Raw genomic sequence first — 20097 nt, 5'->3', positions numbered from 1 at the left:
CCACAGTCTGGCAAATTTGGTTATTTTACACTGGACAACCCAGCACTTTAACAGTGTGCCACTTTGAGCGCCCCACGGCCAGAGCTTTCCCATAGCAACGAGGCACCAGTACGTTTCAAGCCACTACAAATTTATTAGGTACAAAACACATTTACAGCAGACAGTGTGAACCAACATCCCGAAACATTTCTGGGTTTTCACAGCTGAATTCCAGGTAAACTGAGAATATCAACAGCAGCACTGCGGTAAAGCACGGCCGAGAGCATCACACAGGCTTCGCTCTGCATGCAACCAGTGAACCTCAACGCAGCTCAGCCCAACAAAACTGTATGCAGTACAAACAGGCTCAAAGTATAATTTCTTCAGTTTAAATTTATTTCAACGTCATATTACGCTACTACTGCTATCCTAGATTTAAAAGAAATGATACAAATTCTATTAAAAAAAACAACTATAAAATTACTTTTTTGGAAGGCAGCTGGCCAGTTTGGACTACTGAAAATTTCAAATGAAATTAGAAGCAAGTCAAACAACTGGTCTCTGGCAGGCAAGATAACCAGTGTTTACTTCCAAAGCTACACTACTTCGCATTTCCCAGGCAGAAATTTCTGTCTGAGAAAAATCTGCTGATATTGTAATAAAGAAAATAAAATTACTTGTACAGGAGTACTGCAGACATGGAAGTACATCTTCATTCTAGTTACTGGAGATCAATATCAAACTAAAACCAAAGGTCTTCAACCTCCAAAGCCACAGCTTTTTAAACACTGGAAAATACAGGTTATCTGCTCTTCCAAAAAAAAGAAAATAATTTCTCCATAGCTGTTTACTGAAGAAAGTGTCCTGCTTTACAACACAATTAATCTGTAGAACAAGCAACTCATCTGGTTTTAACTTGGGCCAGCAGTATAAAAATCTTTCTGGATTTGCACTGAGCATCATTAAGTACAAAATATGGCCAAGTGCTGCACCGACTCAATGACAGTGCTGACTCCTGGGCAACAAAAAAGCAATTTCAAACCACAGTGCTAGGCAGCTTCTGCATGAAGCAAGCAAGCACAGAGCAGGGACAACATCTTGGGGACCGTGTCTATGGAGAGCAATTGCTCTGGTGTTCCCAGGGGCCCCCCGCCACCCTAAAGTATTCTCCTGGTGAAGCTACGTTTACCCATGATGACAGCTGGCAGAAAGAAAAAAAAAATCACCACTAAGTGTCGATTTAAGGCCTTCCAAGAAAAGCATTTGACCCGTCTCCTTGCCCGTGAAGCAGAAAAGGAGGGAGTCGCAGAGCGGGCAAAGCCCACCAGTGAGCCAGAGGGACACAGCGAGCCACCGACACACTGTCTCTGCGCAAGGCAGCCATGCGAGAAGGGCCCAGGCCCCACATCTGCTCCGTGTTCTTCTCGCAGGAGGATGTCTGCTTTTTCTGCAACGTGCCCCAGGAGCTCGTCTGTTCAATCACCAGACTGGATTTCTTTACCAAGTCTCTTGGTCTGCACACGTATCTCAGCTCTGCTCAAATATCCACCATGTCCACCAGAGCAGACAGGTGGAGCTCCGAGGCAACTTCACCTTCCCTGTTCGCTCTGAGGAGCTGTTGCAAGTGTTTCAGTCTGTCTGACAGCGTGGGGCTCAGCTCCTCCACCGAAAGCTTGGATGCCTCTTCATTCCCAGCCTGGGCAGAAGGAAAAAAAACAAACAACCAAAAAACGAGATGAGACTGAGAAAGAAGCATTACCCAGTACCAACAAGGCACTTCTCAGCTCACCAGCTGTTCCCCCACTTTTGAGGAGAACCACGGAGGTCAGCACCCTCCCAACCCCTGAGGAGGTAAGGCAGAAACAGCATGTTCCTCTATTTCTGTCCCCAGCTTTCCCACAACTGGGGGAAGCTGACCCACACAGTGATTCCATAAAGTGCAGCACCACAAGGGATACAGTTATGGCTGCCAGCAGCAGAAAGCATTAACGCTGTGCAGAACTCTTACTCCAGATCTGCAGAAAGCATTCCTCCTCCCTTGGAGGATAACTTGGAAGTTATTTCCAAGGCGCAGTTTTCCAATTCTTTACTTCCCAGGTCTATTCCACACGGCACACCAGGGTAATTCCCACTAAAGGTTTGGCACCTGCACTCCGTAGAGCCATAGCAAATTCTCAGTACCATCCTTTCTTACCTCTTGAGCAGATGACACGGGACTCTTCATCAATGGACAGGTGACAGTTGGGGTGGACACCAGAGACTGGGGGAGGTAGAGAGGAAGACCCAAGAAATCACCAAGGGGCTCAATGTCCTCAGCTAGACATCGGTGCAACTGTTCTTCAAACCTTGACAGAAAGAACAAGAGCATGGGTCAGATTGCAGGATGTTCTTGTAACCAGTGAGTTAACCAAGGGGTTTGGGTTCAGAAGTGACTGAACATCAGATCCTGCTTGCAGACATTTCCAATACGGGCTGACATAACCCACTGCTATGACAAAAATCCATCACAGAAGGTTGTGGTACAGAAAAGGAGCCACACAGACTGAAGGCGCCCACCTGATGGGGAAGGCAGAAGAGACAAGAAACCCTTGAGCCAACCTCAAAAGCTTTAGCTCTTCAGCTTTGGGATCTGCATTGCTACAGGCAAACTGACATCCCAAAGTGGACTTCATAGACATTTGTGATACTGCAGGACAGACTACTGTACACACAGTACTGCTTTAGTTTTGGTGGCCTGATTGACCACAGACAGCTTCTAACCATTCCTCCAAGCTCCAAGTATTTCTACCATCCTGGACTGTTACTGTGATGCAAGTAGGTGCTAGCAGGGAACTGCACTGCACTGATGAGATTAGATTAAACTAGAGATAGCCTAGGTTGTTTCCTCGCACTGTTGGACTTCAGCTTCCCATTACGTACAACTTAGAAATCGTTTGCAACCCTGGGCCAGGGCCGCAAGGAAAGGATGCTGCTCTGGGAACTTACCTCCTGCTTTCTATTTTCTCCAGTTGCAGCTGTGCCAGCAGACGCTCTGGGAGAAGCTCCTGAGCTGAGGCTGTGAATTCACCTGCACTGGGAATGCTCTTCTCTTGACTCGACAGCATGTTCACCCCAGAACTATATCCATCTGGCATCATGGAGATGCTATATGGTTTCTTAAAAGAGTTGGGAGATTTTACCCTTGACCTGAGGGATGGGGGGGGGGGGGGGAAGACAGACAAAACCAAACCAGAAATTAGTGTGTGTTGGTTTTCCTCTACTAGCTTGAAGTCTGGAAATAGCAGGGAGTGAGAACTGACTATTAGGAGACATCCCGTGTACCAGGGTCCAACATACCACCACCCATGTGCGGGAGTTGCAAGGAACTGATCTGAACAGGGGGCTGGGATGCGCCCCACAGGAAGGTATCTACCCCCACACCTCCTGCGACACAGCAGAGCAGCAGCTAAGCTTCCAAGAGTGAAGAGAGACTGGCTTCGCTCTGAAGGAAGACAGGGCAACAAGCTACACTCTTGAGATCTCAAATACTTCCAGGCCACACAGCTCTGAGGCACCCTCAACTTCTAGCACCTTCTCTTAGCAGTGGGACTTTCTTGATGTCTTCCCTCAAGCTGAGGACAAATCCTCCTTTTGAACTCAAAATGCTGCAAAATTTAACATGTAATTACCATGCAAATCATCTAATATGTAATTCATCTGTCAGGTCCAGGCTGCAACTGAAGGTGAATGTAAGGGAGGGGGCACTACTAAATAAAGGGCACGCTCGTGATTTATTCCTATGCTCTTCCCCAGCCTCACACTTTCTCCTCCATGCTTTGCGTACTTGGTACAAGTCTAGTTCCAAAGCCTCAGCAGTGGTTTCTTCAGCAGAAGTTAGTTTCTCCACTTAGAACACTTTAAGCACTCCCCAAGCAATCCATTTATTTGAGAGCTGAGTAACCCTGCAGAAAATAAAGTCTACTTACTACACTGTTTCAGCACATCCTTGTACATCATTTCAAGGAGATGTACAGAAGCACAGTCTGGGAGGATGCCACATGCTGGTTTTCAGCATCATGATGGCAATATATATTTCATAGTAGTGGCCCTGAGCAACCTCCTTGGAGTTCACCAACCAACTCCGACGGCACAAGGGACAGCTGAACGCTACTCCCACAGGGAGTGCCAGCCGCCGCCTCACCTCTCGTGGCCTTGCCGGATCTCCTCCTGCGTGCGCAGCCTGGCTTGTTCCCACGAAAAAGGGAGAGTGAAGTTCTTTAAATGCTCCTTGAAGAAGTACACGCGAATCTGACCATCTTCACTTACTGCTTCTGTGAATAAACCCAAACCCAACGCTTATCATTAGAACAGGTTTTCCCCTTCAGAAGAACAGCTCATTATTGAAAAGCCAAACTGGGGACAAATCATGTGTTCACTTTCAGGTAGCTTAAAGTTGTAACCTGCATGTAAAAATGAGTCTTCCTAAGCTGACTTACTGTTCAACAGATACAAAACTACTGGGAAAGACTGTAAAATGCTGCTTTATCTTAATTTTAAAAATTCTAGTGCATCCAGGTTCAGTGTTCAGTGGGTTAAGTAGTCATTTCATTAAAAGAGGCTCCCTATAGTTAATCCGAACAGGACACCAAAAATGCACCCACACACTTGGATTCTGTTTGCTTCTGATTTCAAGACAAACGTCATTAATCCGTGGAAGTGCTCATTAACAGTGGCAGCCTGCCATCTCAGCTGACCTGAGCTTACATGGTCCAGAAGGACCAATTCTTTGCCTTCGGCTGAATGTAAACCCTCTCCTACTGGGAAAGGAGGGCTGAAAGACTCTTGACTACACAGAGACCAAATTTTGAATCACAAGCTCAAGTCAAGTCATAATCAAACACAGCAAGACCGTAGCTCCTTCTCTGCCATGCATAAAAGGTACCGCTGTCAAGATATTAAACACAGTTACACAAGAAATATCGTCCATGTTGTAGAAGGACATGCAATACCTGGAGCAATAGGCAGTTTGGGTGGTTTCCAGTCTCTCAGTTTATGATCAATGCAGACTGCCAAGATATCATCCCAAGGGATCTCATCGACAGAAGGTCCATCTCCATCAAAGTTCCCAGATGTTTTGTTTTTCCACTTCTGGTAAACTTTGCTCAGCAGATTCTCCACTTGCGACTGGATCAGCGGCTGAGTGTGGGAAGAACTAGCAATCTGAGACACATACTGAAAAATCATGCAGCAAACAGGACGCCAAGGAGCTATGGAAAAAAATCCAACAAAATAAATTGCAAAGATCTGTGACAGAGCCAAACCACCCACCTTACAAGGTGGGTAGCTCAACAAGGCACAGGCACGTCTGAAAGAATAGCATGCCCTCGAGAGGATGCTGCAGTGTGAAGTACATACCACCTAATGGAGGCAGATCTAGGTAAGGGATCTGGAAGGACAGCACAGCCTTCTTCAGCCAGGCCAGGTGATCGGGCATGTTCCACTGCAGGTGGGGTAATAGTTTGTTACCCCCAGGCTCTGAAAACTCAGTAACGGGCCAAGACAAGTCACAAAGGTGCTCGGAGGATGCCACATCTGAAAGAAACTGCAACACACTGTTGTACAGCTCTATGATGACCCCAGGCTCCTGAGACGGCAGGCCAGCTAAACGTCTCTCCTTCCAGTCATGGTAGAAGCGCTTGCCAAATTCACCGTCAATCCCATCCTCAACGTACTCCCGAAGGGTCTGACTGCAGAGCTCAAGGGAGTCTGGGTACTGGGAAACCAGCCAGCCCACAGCCGCGGAGATCTACGACACACAAAACACGTGTGGTTGGCAACTGCTCCACAGTGATCAGGACACAAAGGATTCAGTCCTGCAACCCTAAGTGTGATATCACCTATTCAAGACACTATGCAGTAAGATACAAAAGGAATCAACTATCATCATCCCAGTACTTGCAACAAGTAATTCCCCGACTAGGCTGTTACAATCTAAATTCACACCCAGCAGGCTCAGGAAAAGACAGAAAGAGACTGTTCACACCAGGTGCAGTCTGTGAGAGGAACTCCCTGTTGCAGAACACCGGGGATGCTGAAAACTTATCTGGGAGGAATTGGACAGATTCACAGAAATAAGCCCAGGGTGACTCAATCCAGAGAAGCAACGCCTGATCCTGCAGTCCTTGAACTGCAAAGAGATGCAAGTTGTCAGGGTTTGTGGGGGAGCATCACTCCGGGCCTGTCTTGTTCTCACCTTCTTTCTTAGGCACCTTCTTCAGACACCTTCAGAACGGAATACAGGGCTGGAGCTGCTTTTGGTCTGAGTCACCTTGGCTGCTCTTGGCCACTACCCTCACTCACCTCTCCAAACCTCCCCACTGTGACTCACACACAAAAACCTATTTTAGACTTGTAAGTATCATGGGGTTTTGAGTCGTCTCCAGGCCACTGTTGCCAAGCACACAGCAAACTGAAGGACAAGGGGAAAAGCTGGTGTCTGGAGGCTGTCAGGGAGAAACCCATACAATCCCTCTTCACGTATGTGAGAGGACAGAGGCATCCCTCAGTCCCATCCATCAAGACGGAATAATACTGGCTGATCTCACAGCACCCAGAAGATACACAAAAAAAAAGGTGCTTCGCATTTCAGAACTGGAAGCTTAAGGGCACAAAGGCTTACCCACCACTAGCACTCATCTGTTAGGCAACAACTGTACCCCTGCTAGTCAGGGCAGACAGGACAGACAAGAACGGATTTACATAATCATTACACAGATAAAACCATCTTTCATGTAGCAAATGCCACTGACCTCTAGTCAGTTAAAATAGAATAGTCACGAATAATGGAAAAGCAGCAGTAACACTGCATTTCAGGATAGTTCTGGCTGATGTTGGAATCACTGTTAACAAGTGAGTGTCTGACTCCAGCAAATTCAGATGCGTGGAAAAAAATGGCAAGAGGCTTTTTGAACAAAAAATAGTTTACAGAAGCTTCCAAGAGGAAAAACATCCCATTACACAAGACTCAGTTGCAATTTAAGCTATGAAGAACATAATAATTCCTTATTAAGGCGTTAGTAATCGAGAGATTAATGATAAACTAGTCAAGTATCTCTTCACGTGAGTTGCCATCCTTACCCTTCCGGTGCCTTGTAAGTCATTGATAGAACTCGGGAGCTCAACAATGGTGTAGTCTGAAATAAGCTGGGCTGAAATCAAGTCCTGCAGCATCAAACCTTAAAAATAAGAAAACCCACCATATTCACAGAGAAAAAGCACACCTACTCTGACCACATTTCTGTGCATACATTCACAGCATTGCTTCCCTCCTCCAGCCTTGCCCACAGACTCTCAGAATCAAATACTCTGCGCAAAGAAAAGCTCAATGCCAAGAGAAAGTGCATCTCCTTCCATACTGATCATTCTTAAGGCCTCAGGATTTCTAGCAAAGCTTTTAGAAGTACTATACTTCACAGTCTCTCCCTTTAGAAGATAAGGTATTTGAGAGACTGCGCTAGCTGCAACAGTTCTACTTGGGGCCAAGCCCTAAACATTTACATAGTTATTTCAAGACAAAGAAATAATTACATACCTTCTTCTACTTCTTTCTCTATGGCCTCCTCTTCCTGACCAGGGACTAGAACTACCAAAGGAACTATCGGGTGGAAAGGTTTGGCCTGAAGCAACTGTTTCAACTGCAGCAAAGCTGAAAGCCAATAAACATCATCTTCTACAACATCTTCACTCCTAACTCGAGGGGGCAGGAGAAGAATGAGACCGCTGGTTCCAAGCAAGTCTTTTTGCATCTCAGCCATATCAAGCTCAGAGTCGGAGAGTGCACGGTGTGCCACCTATACAAAGTAACAAAGATGACAACAGTAATGTACCTAAAGCCTAACAAAGCTATTTTCATACTGAAATCTGTAGTTCACTATTGTTAGCATTCAGCTTTGCCATTCATTACCAAGAGCTCTACAAATTCTAAGACAATGAACTGTTAGACAGACACTGATGTGTCCAATAGATGCAAGCCAGCACAACAGTGCACCTGAGCACCTGATTTGGCATCAGGAATTGATTAAGATTGAGGTTTTAAACTATTGCACTGTATTTAAGCACGTATTTACTCAGGTGATTGGAAAACAAGGAAAAAAAAATCCATCTTTTTTCAGACCTTCTCAACAATCCCATCTTTCCCAGTATCATCTCCTTCCATCTGACAGGACACAGTGTGAAAAGCTGCTGCATAACATCCACTGGAAAAGAGCACACCCTGCCCTTCTGGCCTGTTAGGTTATCATGATATTGTTCTCACCTACCTTTATACACACACTGACTTTAATGCTTCTGCTCCCTTGCATGCCAGGAGAATTAAATAATGTCAGTGTTTGAATTCTGTCTTCTGTATGTAAAGCAGTTTTCTTCCAGCTTTTGTCTCCCATAAACTTGGCTTTTACCCAATCCACCAGTACCCTAGCAAACAAGAAAGAGCGGGTTTCTGAGGTTTTTGTTTTTAAAAAATGGCATTTTGGGGTTTTAGCACCAACACCTCTGTGACACCACAATTATCATAAACTCAACCTTCACCTTGCTTGGATTTTGCTAAATAGCTATTAAATGTCCTGAAACTATCCATGCCGCTACGTATCTCAAGGTTTTTTCGCTTTCAGTATGAGCAAAAGGAATGCAGTGAACAGTGTCAGGAGAAGATACGGACCACTGCAATAATTCTATTCACAGCTATATTCTTTAGTGCACCTTGGAGAAAAAACAACCCAAACAAATCAACCACAAACTGGAAGTTTGATATGGTACAGGGGAAAAAAACCCCACCATATCAAGGACTGTATACTACTACTCTCCTATTTGACTGCCCTGTTTGAGAAGTGGACCCAGGAATCAACTCTTTCACTTACCTGTTGGGATCATCCTCTGCATATTCGTCATCATTTGGCAAAACCAATAGCACCTTCCAAAAAACCTGTTCTTGTTGGACTGGAATATGTTCAGTGATTAATGAGACAAGATCCAGGGGAGTCCAAGCTAAATCACTTAAAGAGAAACAGAAGCTGGTGAAAAGACCCTGCTTAGTGCTCATTCCTACCTGGGGAACGTGTTGGGTTTGGTTTTGTTTGTTTTTTTTTTTTTTTGCTTTGAACAAGTTACAATACTGCGTATTTCAATCAGTCCAAAATCAGAGCTAATTCTTTAGATTTGTTGCCTATTTCACCACAGACCAGACGCTTTCAAGAACTGCAGCTGCTAAGTCTGTCACATGAGCCTTACTTTGGGGATTGTGGGACCATATATGTACTGCTTCACTTCCACACTGTTTCAATACCCTGCCTCCAATAAACACACAGGCCACTAGAATGCACAACAAGCCATGAGAAGGCAGATCACCTCTTGCAATTTAAATGTCTAGATCAATCCTTTCACGTCACAAGCCAGGCCAGTAACAGCTCATTTACTCCTCTCCCCCTATACCCCATCCCACCCTGGTACAAAAACCCACTGTAATGTCCATCAGATCCTTAAAGTTACGCCCATGGCAATAGGATTAGATGGCCTAAAACTTCCATGAATTTATCTTCCAGTTTCCCTTACCTTGAAAATACTCCCAGCAGCAAGGCTGAAGTAGACACCCGAGTATAATTTGTTATTCCTTACTCACATTTTTGAGATCTCTGGCATTTCTGTTACAGTTTGCTTAGAAAGAAAACAAGAATCAAACACCAACATACCTTAACAACTGCTGGTAGAAATGCTGAACTTTAATTTCATGTACTGTTTTGTTTCTCAGCCAATTCAACCTGGGAACAAGAGAATCTTGGTTGTAATTTTTGGTATAGAACAGGTACTTTAACCAAATTTAGGAAACACTAAGACTTCAGAAGTACTGCAGACACTTTAGAAAGTTGCTGTAATAGCAGGATTTATTTGAATTTTCAGTCTTTGCCGTGGCTTTTGTGCAAAAAGGGTTTTTTTGGGGGTATTTAAGAACAGTTTTGCAAAACCATTAACATCCACAGTGGAAGAGGACTACTTTGTAACTTACCTTCCAAAAACTAACCAGATTGCTAACTAGAAGTATCCTTACCTAGTGCAAGAGATTCCCAGCTTTCCTCCGTTACCCAAGTTTACAATTCTCTTGCACAAGTTCTCCATGGCTATAGGCCACTCTGCACTGGGGGACAGTGCTTTCAGTTTATTTTTTGGATCTGTGCAACAGGGAGCTGCTGGAAACGCCCTCATTTGATGTTTCAACTTTGTTCGAGCTGCCACTGCCTCCCTCCACCTTTGGAAGACAAGAGATAAATAAATTGTTCTGCAAACCAAACAGGTTTTGTTTTTTCATCTTGCCCATCAGACTGGACTGGGCTCTCACCCCCCCACCCCCCCCCCCCCCAAGTCAGCCCATCCAGGGGACAGGGTGAGGTGGTGCAGCGGGCTTAGCTGTATTTCTGCATGCAGCCGCAAAGTCAGAGCTCAAACAGAGCGTGCACAGAATGAGACCTGCCAGCTGTACAGAAGCAGCATCCAAAAGTGGCAGCCTCGGGCCCCATTCAAAAAAAAGCAACAAAAACAAAAGGCAGCAGCCTTCTGCTTAGTAAGCTGCACTTGCTCTCAGTGGCCAAACTGGTCACAGGAGGGAAACAGGGACTGCTGTTCTTCCATCTCACCCCTTCCTCAGCTGTCTCAGCTGTGCTCCCCTGGCAAAAGTTCAAGCATAGCTTCCCTTCCCCATTTCCAGTGTGTTTATTCCTAGCCCATATAGCATTTTACAAAGATTCATTGCAAAGCTTCTCTGGTATCTCAAGACTTGCTGAAAACACATTTGCAACTCTGCTGCAATAAGAAAGGTATGCCTCTTTCTCTCTTGAAGGAACATTTAAAAAACCAACAAGAAGCAAACATATAATAAAGTCTTTATCGTTAGATATTTGCATTTTTTCTACGATCAAATGATTCAAAATGGGTGGCACTCAATAGAATTATAACAAAAAAGCCAATTCATGAATTAAGAAAGTCTTCTATTGCACTTCCTCAGGTATTTTCAGGGCTTTATAAAAATATTCATGCATCATCCCATTTTCTTGACGGCCGCACGTACACTTGTTTTACACATCCTTAGGCTCCTCCTTAATCTTCCCTGTTGCACTGAAGGGTATTTATACAGGCCGTGAAGAGACACATGAGCTCAATTTTAGGATAGAAAGAGCTCTGCAAGGAAATACGCTCCACAGAGAAGAGACTAGCCTGCTGCTTCCTCTTCAGCGGCGAGAAATACCACCTGAAACGCACCTTGACCTGGCTGCACTGGGACAGCACAGCACCGCAATGAATCTCTGCCTTGGAACACCACAACAGCCACTAAACACTTAGCACACAGCCAGAAAATCAAGTGTCCAACAGAAGAATACAAGGAGATATCATTACAAGTTTCTAGATAGAATGAAGCTGAAGTCTCCTACCAAACTCTCAATACCTGACTCCAACGAGGTGTGCTCCTCACCCCACATACAGCTGAGTAACTCAGAGGCTGGTAATAAAACTCTAAGTCTACACTTAAGGTGGAGACAAGACAAGCCAGCAAAAACTGTCTCAAAAAGAATGCAACCAGACAGCTGATAGTTCAAACTCTACTAACCACTACCCGCCAATGCTCCCAAGAAAAGCAGCTGTATCACAGGGTGGCAACTCACCGTTGCAAGTACTTGCAGAAACACTGGAGCTCCTGAAGGGTTTCCTTGGCAATCTGGAAAATCTCATCCTCCAAAAAGAGGTCCATGACATGACCACAAACTTCTTCCGAACACCGGGCAATACGGGCTTGCCGGTCTCTTTCTAAGGCACACCTAGTTCCAAGTGAAACAAACCAAGACCCCTAGTGAGGTGGAGACTGCAGCAAGTGCCAACAGAATTAGCTGAGATGCGAACAGGGAAGACGATCTCGTTTAGCAGAGGGGAGGAATTTTCCACACTTCTGCTCTATGGCCCTTCTAAATAAGGCCTGTAATCAATTAGAAGTCATTCAAGTTTCACGCTGATCACGGGCTTCCAGAAAAGGGTCTACAAGAGAGCCCACAGCTAGAGCTGTAAGGGAGTCAGAAGAAAATTAAGCATACAGAGCAGCCTTGTCCTAGACAAAGCCTCTCTTCCCTCCACCCTGGAGGCCCACTACTGCCCAACACAGTATGACTGCAAATTGGCAGCCTGCTGTACAAGCAAGCACACTTTCCCTCTCAAGTAATTTACTGAAGATGACCTCAGAGAAGGCCAAGCAAGAAGCCCACCACTTCCTGACAAACTCTTATCCTTAGGAAAGCATCCTACAGCAAATTATAGCACACAGCACGTTGTACGTACTTTAATTCATTGGTTGAAGCTTCTTGAACGCTTTCCTTTATTACTTCTTCCATTAACTCCATACCCACCAACTGGCTCAACTGTTTTATTAGCTGTTCTCTTTCTTGCTTTTGCCTGGAGGGACAGAGAAAAGATTTACACAAGTGAACAGATTTACACTAGCAAACCTGCCACTTAGTTAAACAAGTGCTACACACAGTGTCAGACAGTTCACCTAAAATTGAGTTCCCACTATCTGGTTTCTCTCTCTCTCTCTCTAAAGATAAAAAGCTTTGCATGGAGTCGGGCTTCCCTCAAAAATACAGCTGACAGTGGGGTTATTGTACTCTTACCCCAAGTAACTTACCCCAAGCAGCTTACTCGGAAGGAAAAGTTCCTGCATACAGCAGGGCCAGGACGCGCCTCCCTCTCTGGAAGCTCTGGGTGCAGTTAAGTTCCCAAAATTCCCACCCACTATTTTCACAGTGGCTCTGTAAGGTCAAAATACTAACTAGCAGATCACCTGAGAACGCAGAAGGGACAGCCTATCTGCAAGACCCCAGGGCAGTTCAAGGCGAGACAAAGTGAGTGCTGTCAGCATGGCAGAGACACACAGGGCCTGAGCACACATGCAAGGGCACCAGCTGTCATTACCGTTGCCTTAGGAGTGTATACAGCCCACCCTGCCCCGCAGCAAAAGCAGCAACTCACCTCTCTTCCTCCACTCTGCGCTGTTCCTCTTTGACACGCTCCCTTTCCGCAACAAGCACGCTTCCTGCCACTTGTCTGAGGATCTCCTCCATCACTTCAGTCACGAGTTCCTCCACAGTGGCCTCCGAGGTGCTGTGCAGAAACAGCAATTCTCTTTTCAAAGCCACCAAATTTTCATTTAATGCCCTACGTCTGTGCTTTCCTCAAGCACACCCTTGCTCCATTGTGGTGGGCTGACTCTAGCCATCAGGTGAGCACTCACACCGCTACCGGCTCACTCCCCTCCCCGCATCGGGACAGGGGAGAAAATGGGAAGAATAAAAGCAAGAAAACTCATGGATAGACATGAATACACTGTAATAGGCGAAGGGAAAAACCCACACCCACCCCACCACCAAGCAAAGCAAAGGCAGTCTGCTACCATCTCCCAAAGGCAGACAAATGCCCAGACAGTCTCCAATCAATGGCTACCCTGTAAGCCAGAAACCTCCACCTTCTTTTCCTCTCACCCAGTTTTATTGCTGACCGTGACACCCCATGGTACGGACTTCAGTCAAGTCTGGGTCTGCTGTCACAGCTGTGTCCCCCCACAGCCTGTGGCACAGCCCCAGCCTACTCACAGGGATGCAGAATGAGAAACAAGGTAGGCCTTGACCCTGCGCTCTTCAGCTATAACCAAAACTTGGTGCATTAACCACACTGCTTTGGTCACAAACCCACATCTACGACTCTAGCAACCGCCCTGGAGACGAAGCATTACTTGAAACAGAGAAGTATCCAGATTTGGATTTACTCCTCTTGTCCTGGCCCCCCTGCCCCTTCAGGCACCTTCCTTTCCACAACATAGGTTTCTTGTGGCAGTAGTGTGAGTGTCGTGCAAGGCAAGGTTTACAGAGGTTTGCAGTTACCCTTCCATTAGGTTAGCTGGTAACAGAGAGGTGGCAGACATCTGGAGGAAGGTTGTCTTTTCTCTCAACTGTATCAGTAAGACTATATCCACTATAGACCTTGCCTTGCTTAGTAGTTTTTTGGTCTTCACACATGGTGTCACTACAGCAAATTGCAGCTATGACAGACTCCAGGAGTACCAGCAATAAATGCTCTTTACCAGATGGCAGCAGTCACGTAAGCCACTCCTGCTCTGCCGACTTCTCTGCACTCTCCTTTGAGGACATCATTCACAAGCCCATCCACCACTTCGGCAATGTCCTACAACACAGCAGAGGAAGCAGCTGAAGCAAGATGCAGTCCTGCTCAGGATGGCCTGGGCACGCACCTGAATTAGGAGCAAGGCTTTTCAGCCTCGTTTATCTGACTGAAATTGGCAACATCATCTGTATTTCTACCTACAGACTAAGCTAACTTAAAACACAACAGCCTGGAAATTTTAAGACTATCTAAAAGGTTAGTAACAGCCCAGAAACAAAAGCAGCTTTCTGTATTAAATATGGGCAAGTTAGCAAACAATCACTAAGCAAAGTGAATTTTGAGAGGCATTCCTATCTTCTTACTCAAGAGTTTCTCTCATTCTAGCAGATACAATTCCAAATGACCAGGTCTAATTTTCACTGAAATGTAGCCACGTTTAGGTAGAATATGGCAGCTGCACTTTACAAAGCCATGAGACACTCCGAGATGGGTTCAGCAGTACGTATCTAAACGTGGGTGGGTGAGAGAGAAAGGGGAACTGCACAGATACACAGGGTACACATTCAAGGCCCAACATTAATAGTCATATATCCACAAGAAGAAACCTTCTTGTGTCTCGTTTGAAATACATGCCATTAAGGAACAGCTCAATAACATTACCATACCATGATGTACGATAATATTCACTAAAGCAAAGTTTACCTACTAAGTCAAAGATCATAACTTTCTACCATCACTTTCTGACTCTCTCCTCAGAGGTTTCTCAAATAAATGCTAAACAGTCAGGGCTGTCCATCTTATGAAGGAGTCTGAATGAGCACTGACATTTCAAATTTGCATGTGAAGTCACTGAAAACTTCCTCTTTTCAAAACAGTGCAAGGAAACAATTTTTCAAAGTATCCAAAGCACTGAAACAGGGATTGTCTCCTTTTGACTCTACAGAACACATGCAGATTCTGGAAAAATAAAACAACCTAAGAACTCAGTTACCTTTCATTATATTTCAGATCTTTCCCAAAAACTTTAAATTTTATTTAAATTTCCTTACTGTGTCTGTGTAGACAGGCTGAGGCTTTGAAGAGAGAGGCTCAGGTTGTCCAGCAGGTTGGGAGATGGCCTGCGCAGGAGGCAGCACTGGCACAAGCTGACGAGGTAACAGCGAGGGCAGAAGATGTGCTGGCGGCTGGACTCTTACTGCTGTGGCATCTAAATCCACACCTTTGCTCTCTGCTCTTCCTTCTTGGAGGGATGAGGGGGAAGAGAAATTAAGGAAACCATGTCAGTCACAAATAGCAGCATAACTATTCTTATCTTCAAAAGCTGACAAGTCTGATAGATCTCATCAGGTCATAAAACAAGTCCAGAACAGAAGCTGGCTGTCTTATGGTTAAAAATATATAATCATATCATAGAAGCTAATCTGTATTTATTAGTATTTTATAAAAAATACTAAAAAAATCCATTGCATGTTGCCTCCAATACCAAGTACATGCATTTCCAATAAAACAACTGTTTTAAGTTAAGTACACCTAACACCTACACACACCTCTTGAATAAACGCAAGATATCTGTACTTTCAACTATGCCAAAAAAGCATATGTTCAGCTAACTTGAAAAACACCACAATTACACACACAGTGGGAACAGTTGCAATACAAAATCTGCAAACTGAAAAGGGAAGTTGGTTGCCTGAAATAGCCAAATATCTAGTTATTTCACCTACGTTGGCAAAATTGCGCTCATGTCTCTTAGTGCATTTCCTGTATTGGAAAAAGTATTTTATTAATCAGGTTGCTTTTTAGTATTTATAGATACGTAAGTACATTTAAATCAAAACATGCTTTTATTACATCAAATTTCCATGCAATTTCAATCCGTATGAGCCAAGAACAGTTTCTGCTTTGTAAAATAAAACTACTCACAGAGCTGACCCAGCAGCATGTTCCTGAGCAGTATCTAGAAAGCACGTTTGCTCTTACCTGTTGCTTCCACACTGGGTTTTTGGCTACTACTAGCTTGATCCACAGAGGTGCTTCCACCAGTATACTTGTTCTGTCCGTTGAAGCTGGACACAGGCATGTGGTGAGGCACCGAGGGCAACGGCCCACCATTTACAACTTCCCCAACAGAGACAGATAGCTTCTGGCTGACAAACATTGATTTACGTGGTTTGGGTAATCCATCTGGCTCCAAGAAAGCTGAACGATTCAGCTCCACGTAAGCACTGGGGAAAAATAAAAACCAGGAGTACATCCTCAAAGCTCCAGTAACCTATAGGTTTTCAGTTTGAAAGCTTAGCGGGACAAAGTGACACAGGCACAGGGCACCCACGGTTGCTCCCTATAGTTCGGATATCCATCTTTGGCTGGAACCAGAAAAGGGAAGGCAGAGATCACTGTCCTCGCTGCTATACCTCCCAGGACGGAGTACAAGCTACTAACATTTCTGGGCACCTTTGTGGACTATTCTGTCTCTTTTTCCTTTTAACCTTTATCCACTGAGCATATTATCCATGCACGTTTTGCCTAGACTACACCCCACGTGACTGCTGCCAGGGCTATTTACAGAAGTCATTTTAAAAGCTGCAATCTTCTTCCAATCTTGGCACCTGTAGTCTCTCTGATGTATTACTTCAAAGCAGAAAGTTACCAGGAAATAAAGCACTCTTTATACATATATATCTATCTAGTGCTCCACATTTTTTTGCCTTCTCCAGTCTCTTGAGATTGCAAATCTGTATGAGCACATCTTACAATGTATGTATTTCCATGGCAGACACTCTTACCTGCAGACCATTGGCTTTGAACATCCTCTAAACTGGTCTGCACTGTTCAGCTTCATCCTGCCCTACACGCGTCACCATAATGCTAGTTTCCTGAGAAGCAGAACTGTAACCTCGTTTCCTATGGAGCTGCAATTTACTACAATTCAACTGCAAGATAAGAACCTAAAACATTTTTTTTTTTTTTCTACTGAGTTATCTACAACATTTCTTCACAGGGAGGAAGACTCTGGAGTCCAGTGGACACCAAGCTCAATATGCAGCCTCTCCTTTGGGGGAAATGTTTCTACCATTTTCAAAAGCTATTGTGGGAAGTCACAGTAGTTACAGAGATATAAGCCCCATTTCTTGGTGGAAAGATGCAAAATTAAAGAACTTTTCATGATTACAGCAATAAAAATAGAACAGATAATTGAAATTTGCAACTATCACTGTCCTAGCGCTTTGCTTAGAGAGGCCAGCCCCTGTTCTTTTCTTTTTCTGGCTGCAAACCACAGAAGCAGCCCATCCACATCAACACTTCACCTAACATCAGTCTAAGCCCACTAGGCATCTTAAGGCACAGACACCCTTTTCCTGACACTTACCCATCAGACACACTCAGGCCATAATAACTTATAAAATCAGTTGCTTCCTCACAATCTTTGAACAGCAGCATGCGGACCAGGTGATCCAAGGGAAACACTGTACATCTCTGAGTGCTCACAGTGTAGGCAATATTGAGAGATTTGAGAGCATCTTTACGAATCTGGGGGACAGTAAGAGAAAAACCCCACATAACTACTAAGTTAAAGAACCCAAAATCTACTACGAAGCTGAAAATCATGTTTAAAAGAAATCAGTATTTTGCCGTCAAATATCCACATAAGCAACTGTTTGAATTTAACTTTCTTTTTAAATTCTCTGCACTTGCTTTCTAGTTTCTGCTCCTCTTCAATGTTGCTCATTTTGAGCATATGCCTTTGCGATTCTTGTGCAGAAGGAAAAACTTGTAAGAACTTCTGAAAATGCAGGTTCATATTTTCTTTGCAGAAGTCTCAGATTTGCTTCTCTATTGTTTTCAGGGGAAATAATATGTATTTGTACACAGTTACAGGAAAAAAATGCTGAGAAGAGCATTTTAGTATTTGCCTTTTATATCACAGCAGAAAACTCTTGATAAAATTTTAAAGGCTTCTGAAGTGGCAAGAACAAGATTATTTTTAAGGCTAAATACCTACCAAGTTTTCTGCTAAGAAGATTTCCTCCCAAAAGTCCCAGCTGATTAACACTTTAAAAAATATCCATCTGCCTTTTTCTCACCTGGTTGAAATAACAGTGTAAGAGGCAGGCATTCAGATAGGAAGCTGCTTGCACTAACTTGAAAAACCTCACAAAGTTGTTGCTGTTTAAGGCAGCAAAAGCTTGAACCGCAAATCTAACTTCAGGAGAGTTTCTAACCTCTGGATGAAACTGCTGTACTTCTCTGTGGAGACAAAAGACAGAGACAAACCTTTTGCTTCGCTATTAACAATCCTAATTCAATAGCAACCCGCAACAAACCAGAATTAAAATTAGGAGCTTTAAGCAAAACATGCAACTCCTGTCCAAAACAAATGGCTGTGAATTAAATCTGCAGCATTATTTAACGATCATTAATCTTCTACTGATGTGTCCATAATCAGCATATTATTTAGGTACATCACTCCAACACCTAGGCAGAAAGGCAGTTAAAGAGATCAACCAGAAAAGCAAACTATGACTGATCACAAAACATTTTTTTCTTGGTCGTACTGCAGAAAAAGCAGTGAAGCTTGGACACAAATCCGGGAAGAGAAAAAAATTTTCCTTGACTGAGAATAGTGAAGACTTAACTTTCCCTTTTGTTTGTTTGGTTTTTTAAATACCTGCAGAAGCTCTAGTGAGTTATTCAAGGAAACAAAACAAAACTTTTTTTCTTAACAACACACACACACACTTTTTAAAATGACCTATTGAAACACTCAAGTGAAACCTTACTACAGTACACTTTCTTTGGCAAAAAAATATTGCAACTAAGTGCTTCACTTCCATTACAATTTGCCTGGACTTAATTCTAATCTCAATTTTTCCCAGAGGCAAAGAGAGAAAACAAGCGGTATCTGTTGTTCCCACCTGAGAATATCACCCTTGTTGAGATTCAGCAAGACATTGTAACCTCTGAACTCTGCTTCACTCTTGCAGTAAATCCCCTTGTTAGCCAGGTCCTGATACATCTCCTTCAAGCTCTGCAGGCATTTAGTCATGTTCTCATTGTTGATCTTGGCATCGAAGGAGGACATGGGCTCTTCACACAAGTGGTGAGCGCAATGGATGTGAAAGCGAGTGCACTTCTCAATCAGAGACACCATCAGTGGGTTGCAGAGATGTTGCTGGGTTATATCCTAACCAGAACGATAAAGAAAGTATTGCATGTATTTTTTTAAACTACAGTTGAAGAGCATAGTCATCTGGCACTACCTTTGAAAACTCTTTTCAGCTGTGCTTTGAGGCACTTCACAATTCAAAAACATTTGAATTACTATTGCTTTTTGCTTCACTTTTTACAGCATTATGTCATCTTTCATTTTCTATCATCAAACATCATCGCCCCCTGGTCCTTACCTTTCTTATTCCACGAGTCCTGTTCCAGACAAAGTCATACCATTCTCGGTAGTTTCCTTCTCCTTGATCCATAATGTTTGTCACTAAATAGTCCATGGTCATGCTCAGCACCTCAGAGGGTCTCAATTCATGGGGCAAAGGCTCCTCTTGATCTGCTGAGGACCTGCTATATTCCTTGATTGCTGCCGCGTGATCTACCTGCAAGGTGGAGAGAAAAGAATCAAAGTCTAAGGAGTATGTTCAACTTCTCAGGAGTATAGATGACTGATAGCAAACACCACCAACAGTTTCCTATTAGCACCAAGCAAACAGATGTCCCTGGAACAACAAACTCCTGCATACAGAGGGCTCATACCTTGTCAGATCCTAGAAGCGATTCAAAGATACTGAGCTGGTTTCTTGTCTCCCTCATGTAGCGCTCCTTTTCAGGACACATGTCTGGGCAAGTGCCAACAACAGTTTTTGCTTTGCCAAGATCAGTCCTTTTTATTCGAGCTAGAAAAAAAAATAATAAATTGAGCAAGCA

General features: G+C 44.0%; 1 protein-coding gene across 2 annotated transcripts in view; it reads right to left on the bottom strand.

Annotated features, from left to right (window-relative positions):
* Positions 1 to 109: 109 nt before the first annotated feature.
* MCM3AP (minichromosome maintenance complex component 3 associated protein) overlaps positions 110 to 20097 on the bottom strand; it is a 26397-nt gene continuing 6409 nt past the window's right edge. The window contains exons 6-28 of one of the 2 annotated variants that reach the window (XM_055719183.1): positions 19927 to 20066; positions 19572 to 19769; positions 19083 to 19351; positions 18252 to 18414; positions 17537 to 17697; positions 16147 to 16391; positions 15216 to 15406; positions 14126 to 14226; positions 13018 to 13149; positions 12328 to 12441; positions 11664 to 11816; positions 10058 to 10255; positions 9702 to 9770; positions 8874 to 9008; positions 8277 to 8430; positions 7550 to 7808; positions 7096 to 7193; positions 5374 to 5764; positions 4968 to 5225; positions 4160 to 4289; positions 2965 to 3165; positions 2174 to 2324; positions 110 to 1675 (exon numbers count right to left, since the gene is read on the bottom strand). In XM_055719183.1, the coding sequence (XP_055575158.1) occupies positions 1517 to 1675; positions 2174 to 2324; positions 2965 to 3165; positions 4160 to 4289; positions 4968 to 5225; positions 5374 to 5764; positions 7096 to 7193; positions 7550 to 7808; positions 8277 to 8430; positions 8874 to 9008; positions 9702 to 9770; positions 10058 to 10255; positions 11664 to 11816; positions 12328 to 12441; positions 13018 to 13149; positions 14126 to 14226; positions 15216 to 15406; positions 16147 to 16391; positions 17537 to 17697; positions 18252 to 18414; positions 19083 to 19351; positions 19572 to 19769; positions 19927 to 20066 (4070 nt within the window). In that variant the 3' untranslated portion in view covers positions 110 to 1516. The remainder of the gene's footprint in view (positions 1676 to 2173; positions 2325 to 2964; positions 3166 to 4159; positions 4290 to 4967; positions 5226 to 5373; positions 5765 to 7095; positions 7194 to 7549; positions 7809 to 8276; positions 8431 to 8873; positions 9009 to 9701; positions 9771 to 10057; positions 10256 to 11663; positions 11817 to 12327; positions 12442 to 13017; positions 13150 to 14125; positions 14227 to 15215; positions 15407 to 16146; positions 16392 to 17536; positions 17698 to 18251; positions 18415 to 19082; positions 19352 to 19571; positions 19770 to 19926; positions 20067 to 20097) is intronic. The other variant, XM_055719182.1, reaches the window with a different exon arrangement.

The sequence above is a fragment of the Falco cherrug genome, chromosome 8 (assembly GCF_023634085.1).
Source record: "Falco cherrug isolate bFalChe1 chromosome 8, bFalChe1.pri, whole genome shotgun sequence".
In the NCBI taxonomy this organism is placed as follows: domain Eukaryota; kingdom Metazoa; phylum Chordata; class Aves; order Falconiformes; family Falconidae; genus Falco; species Falco cherrug.
This window is presented reverse-complemented; position numbering and strand designations above follow the sequence as displayed.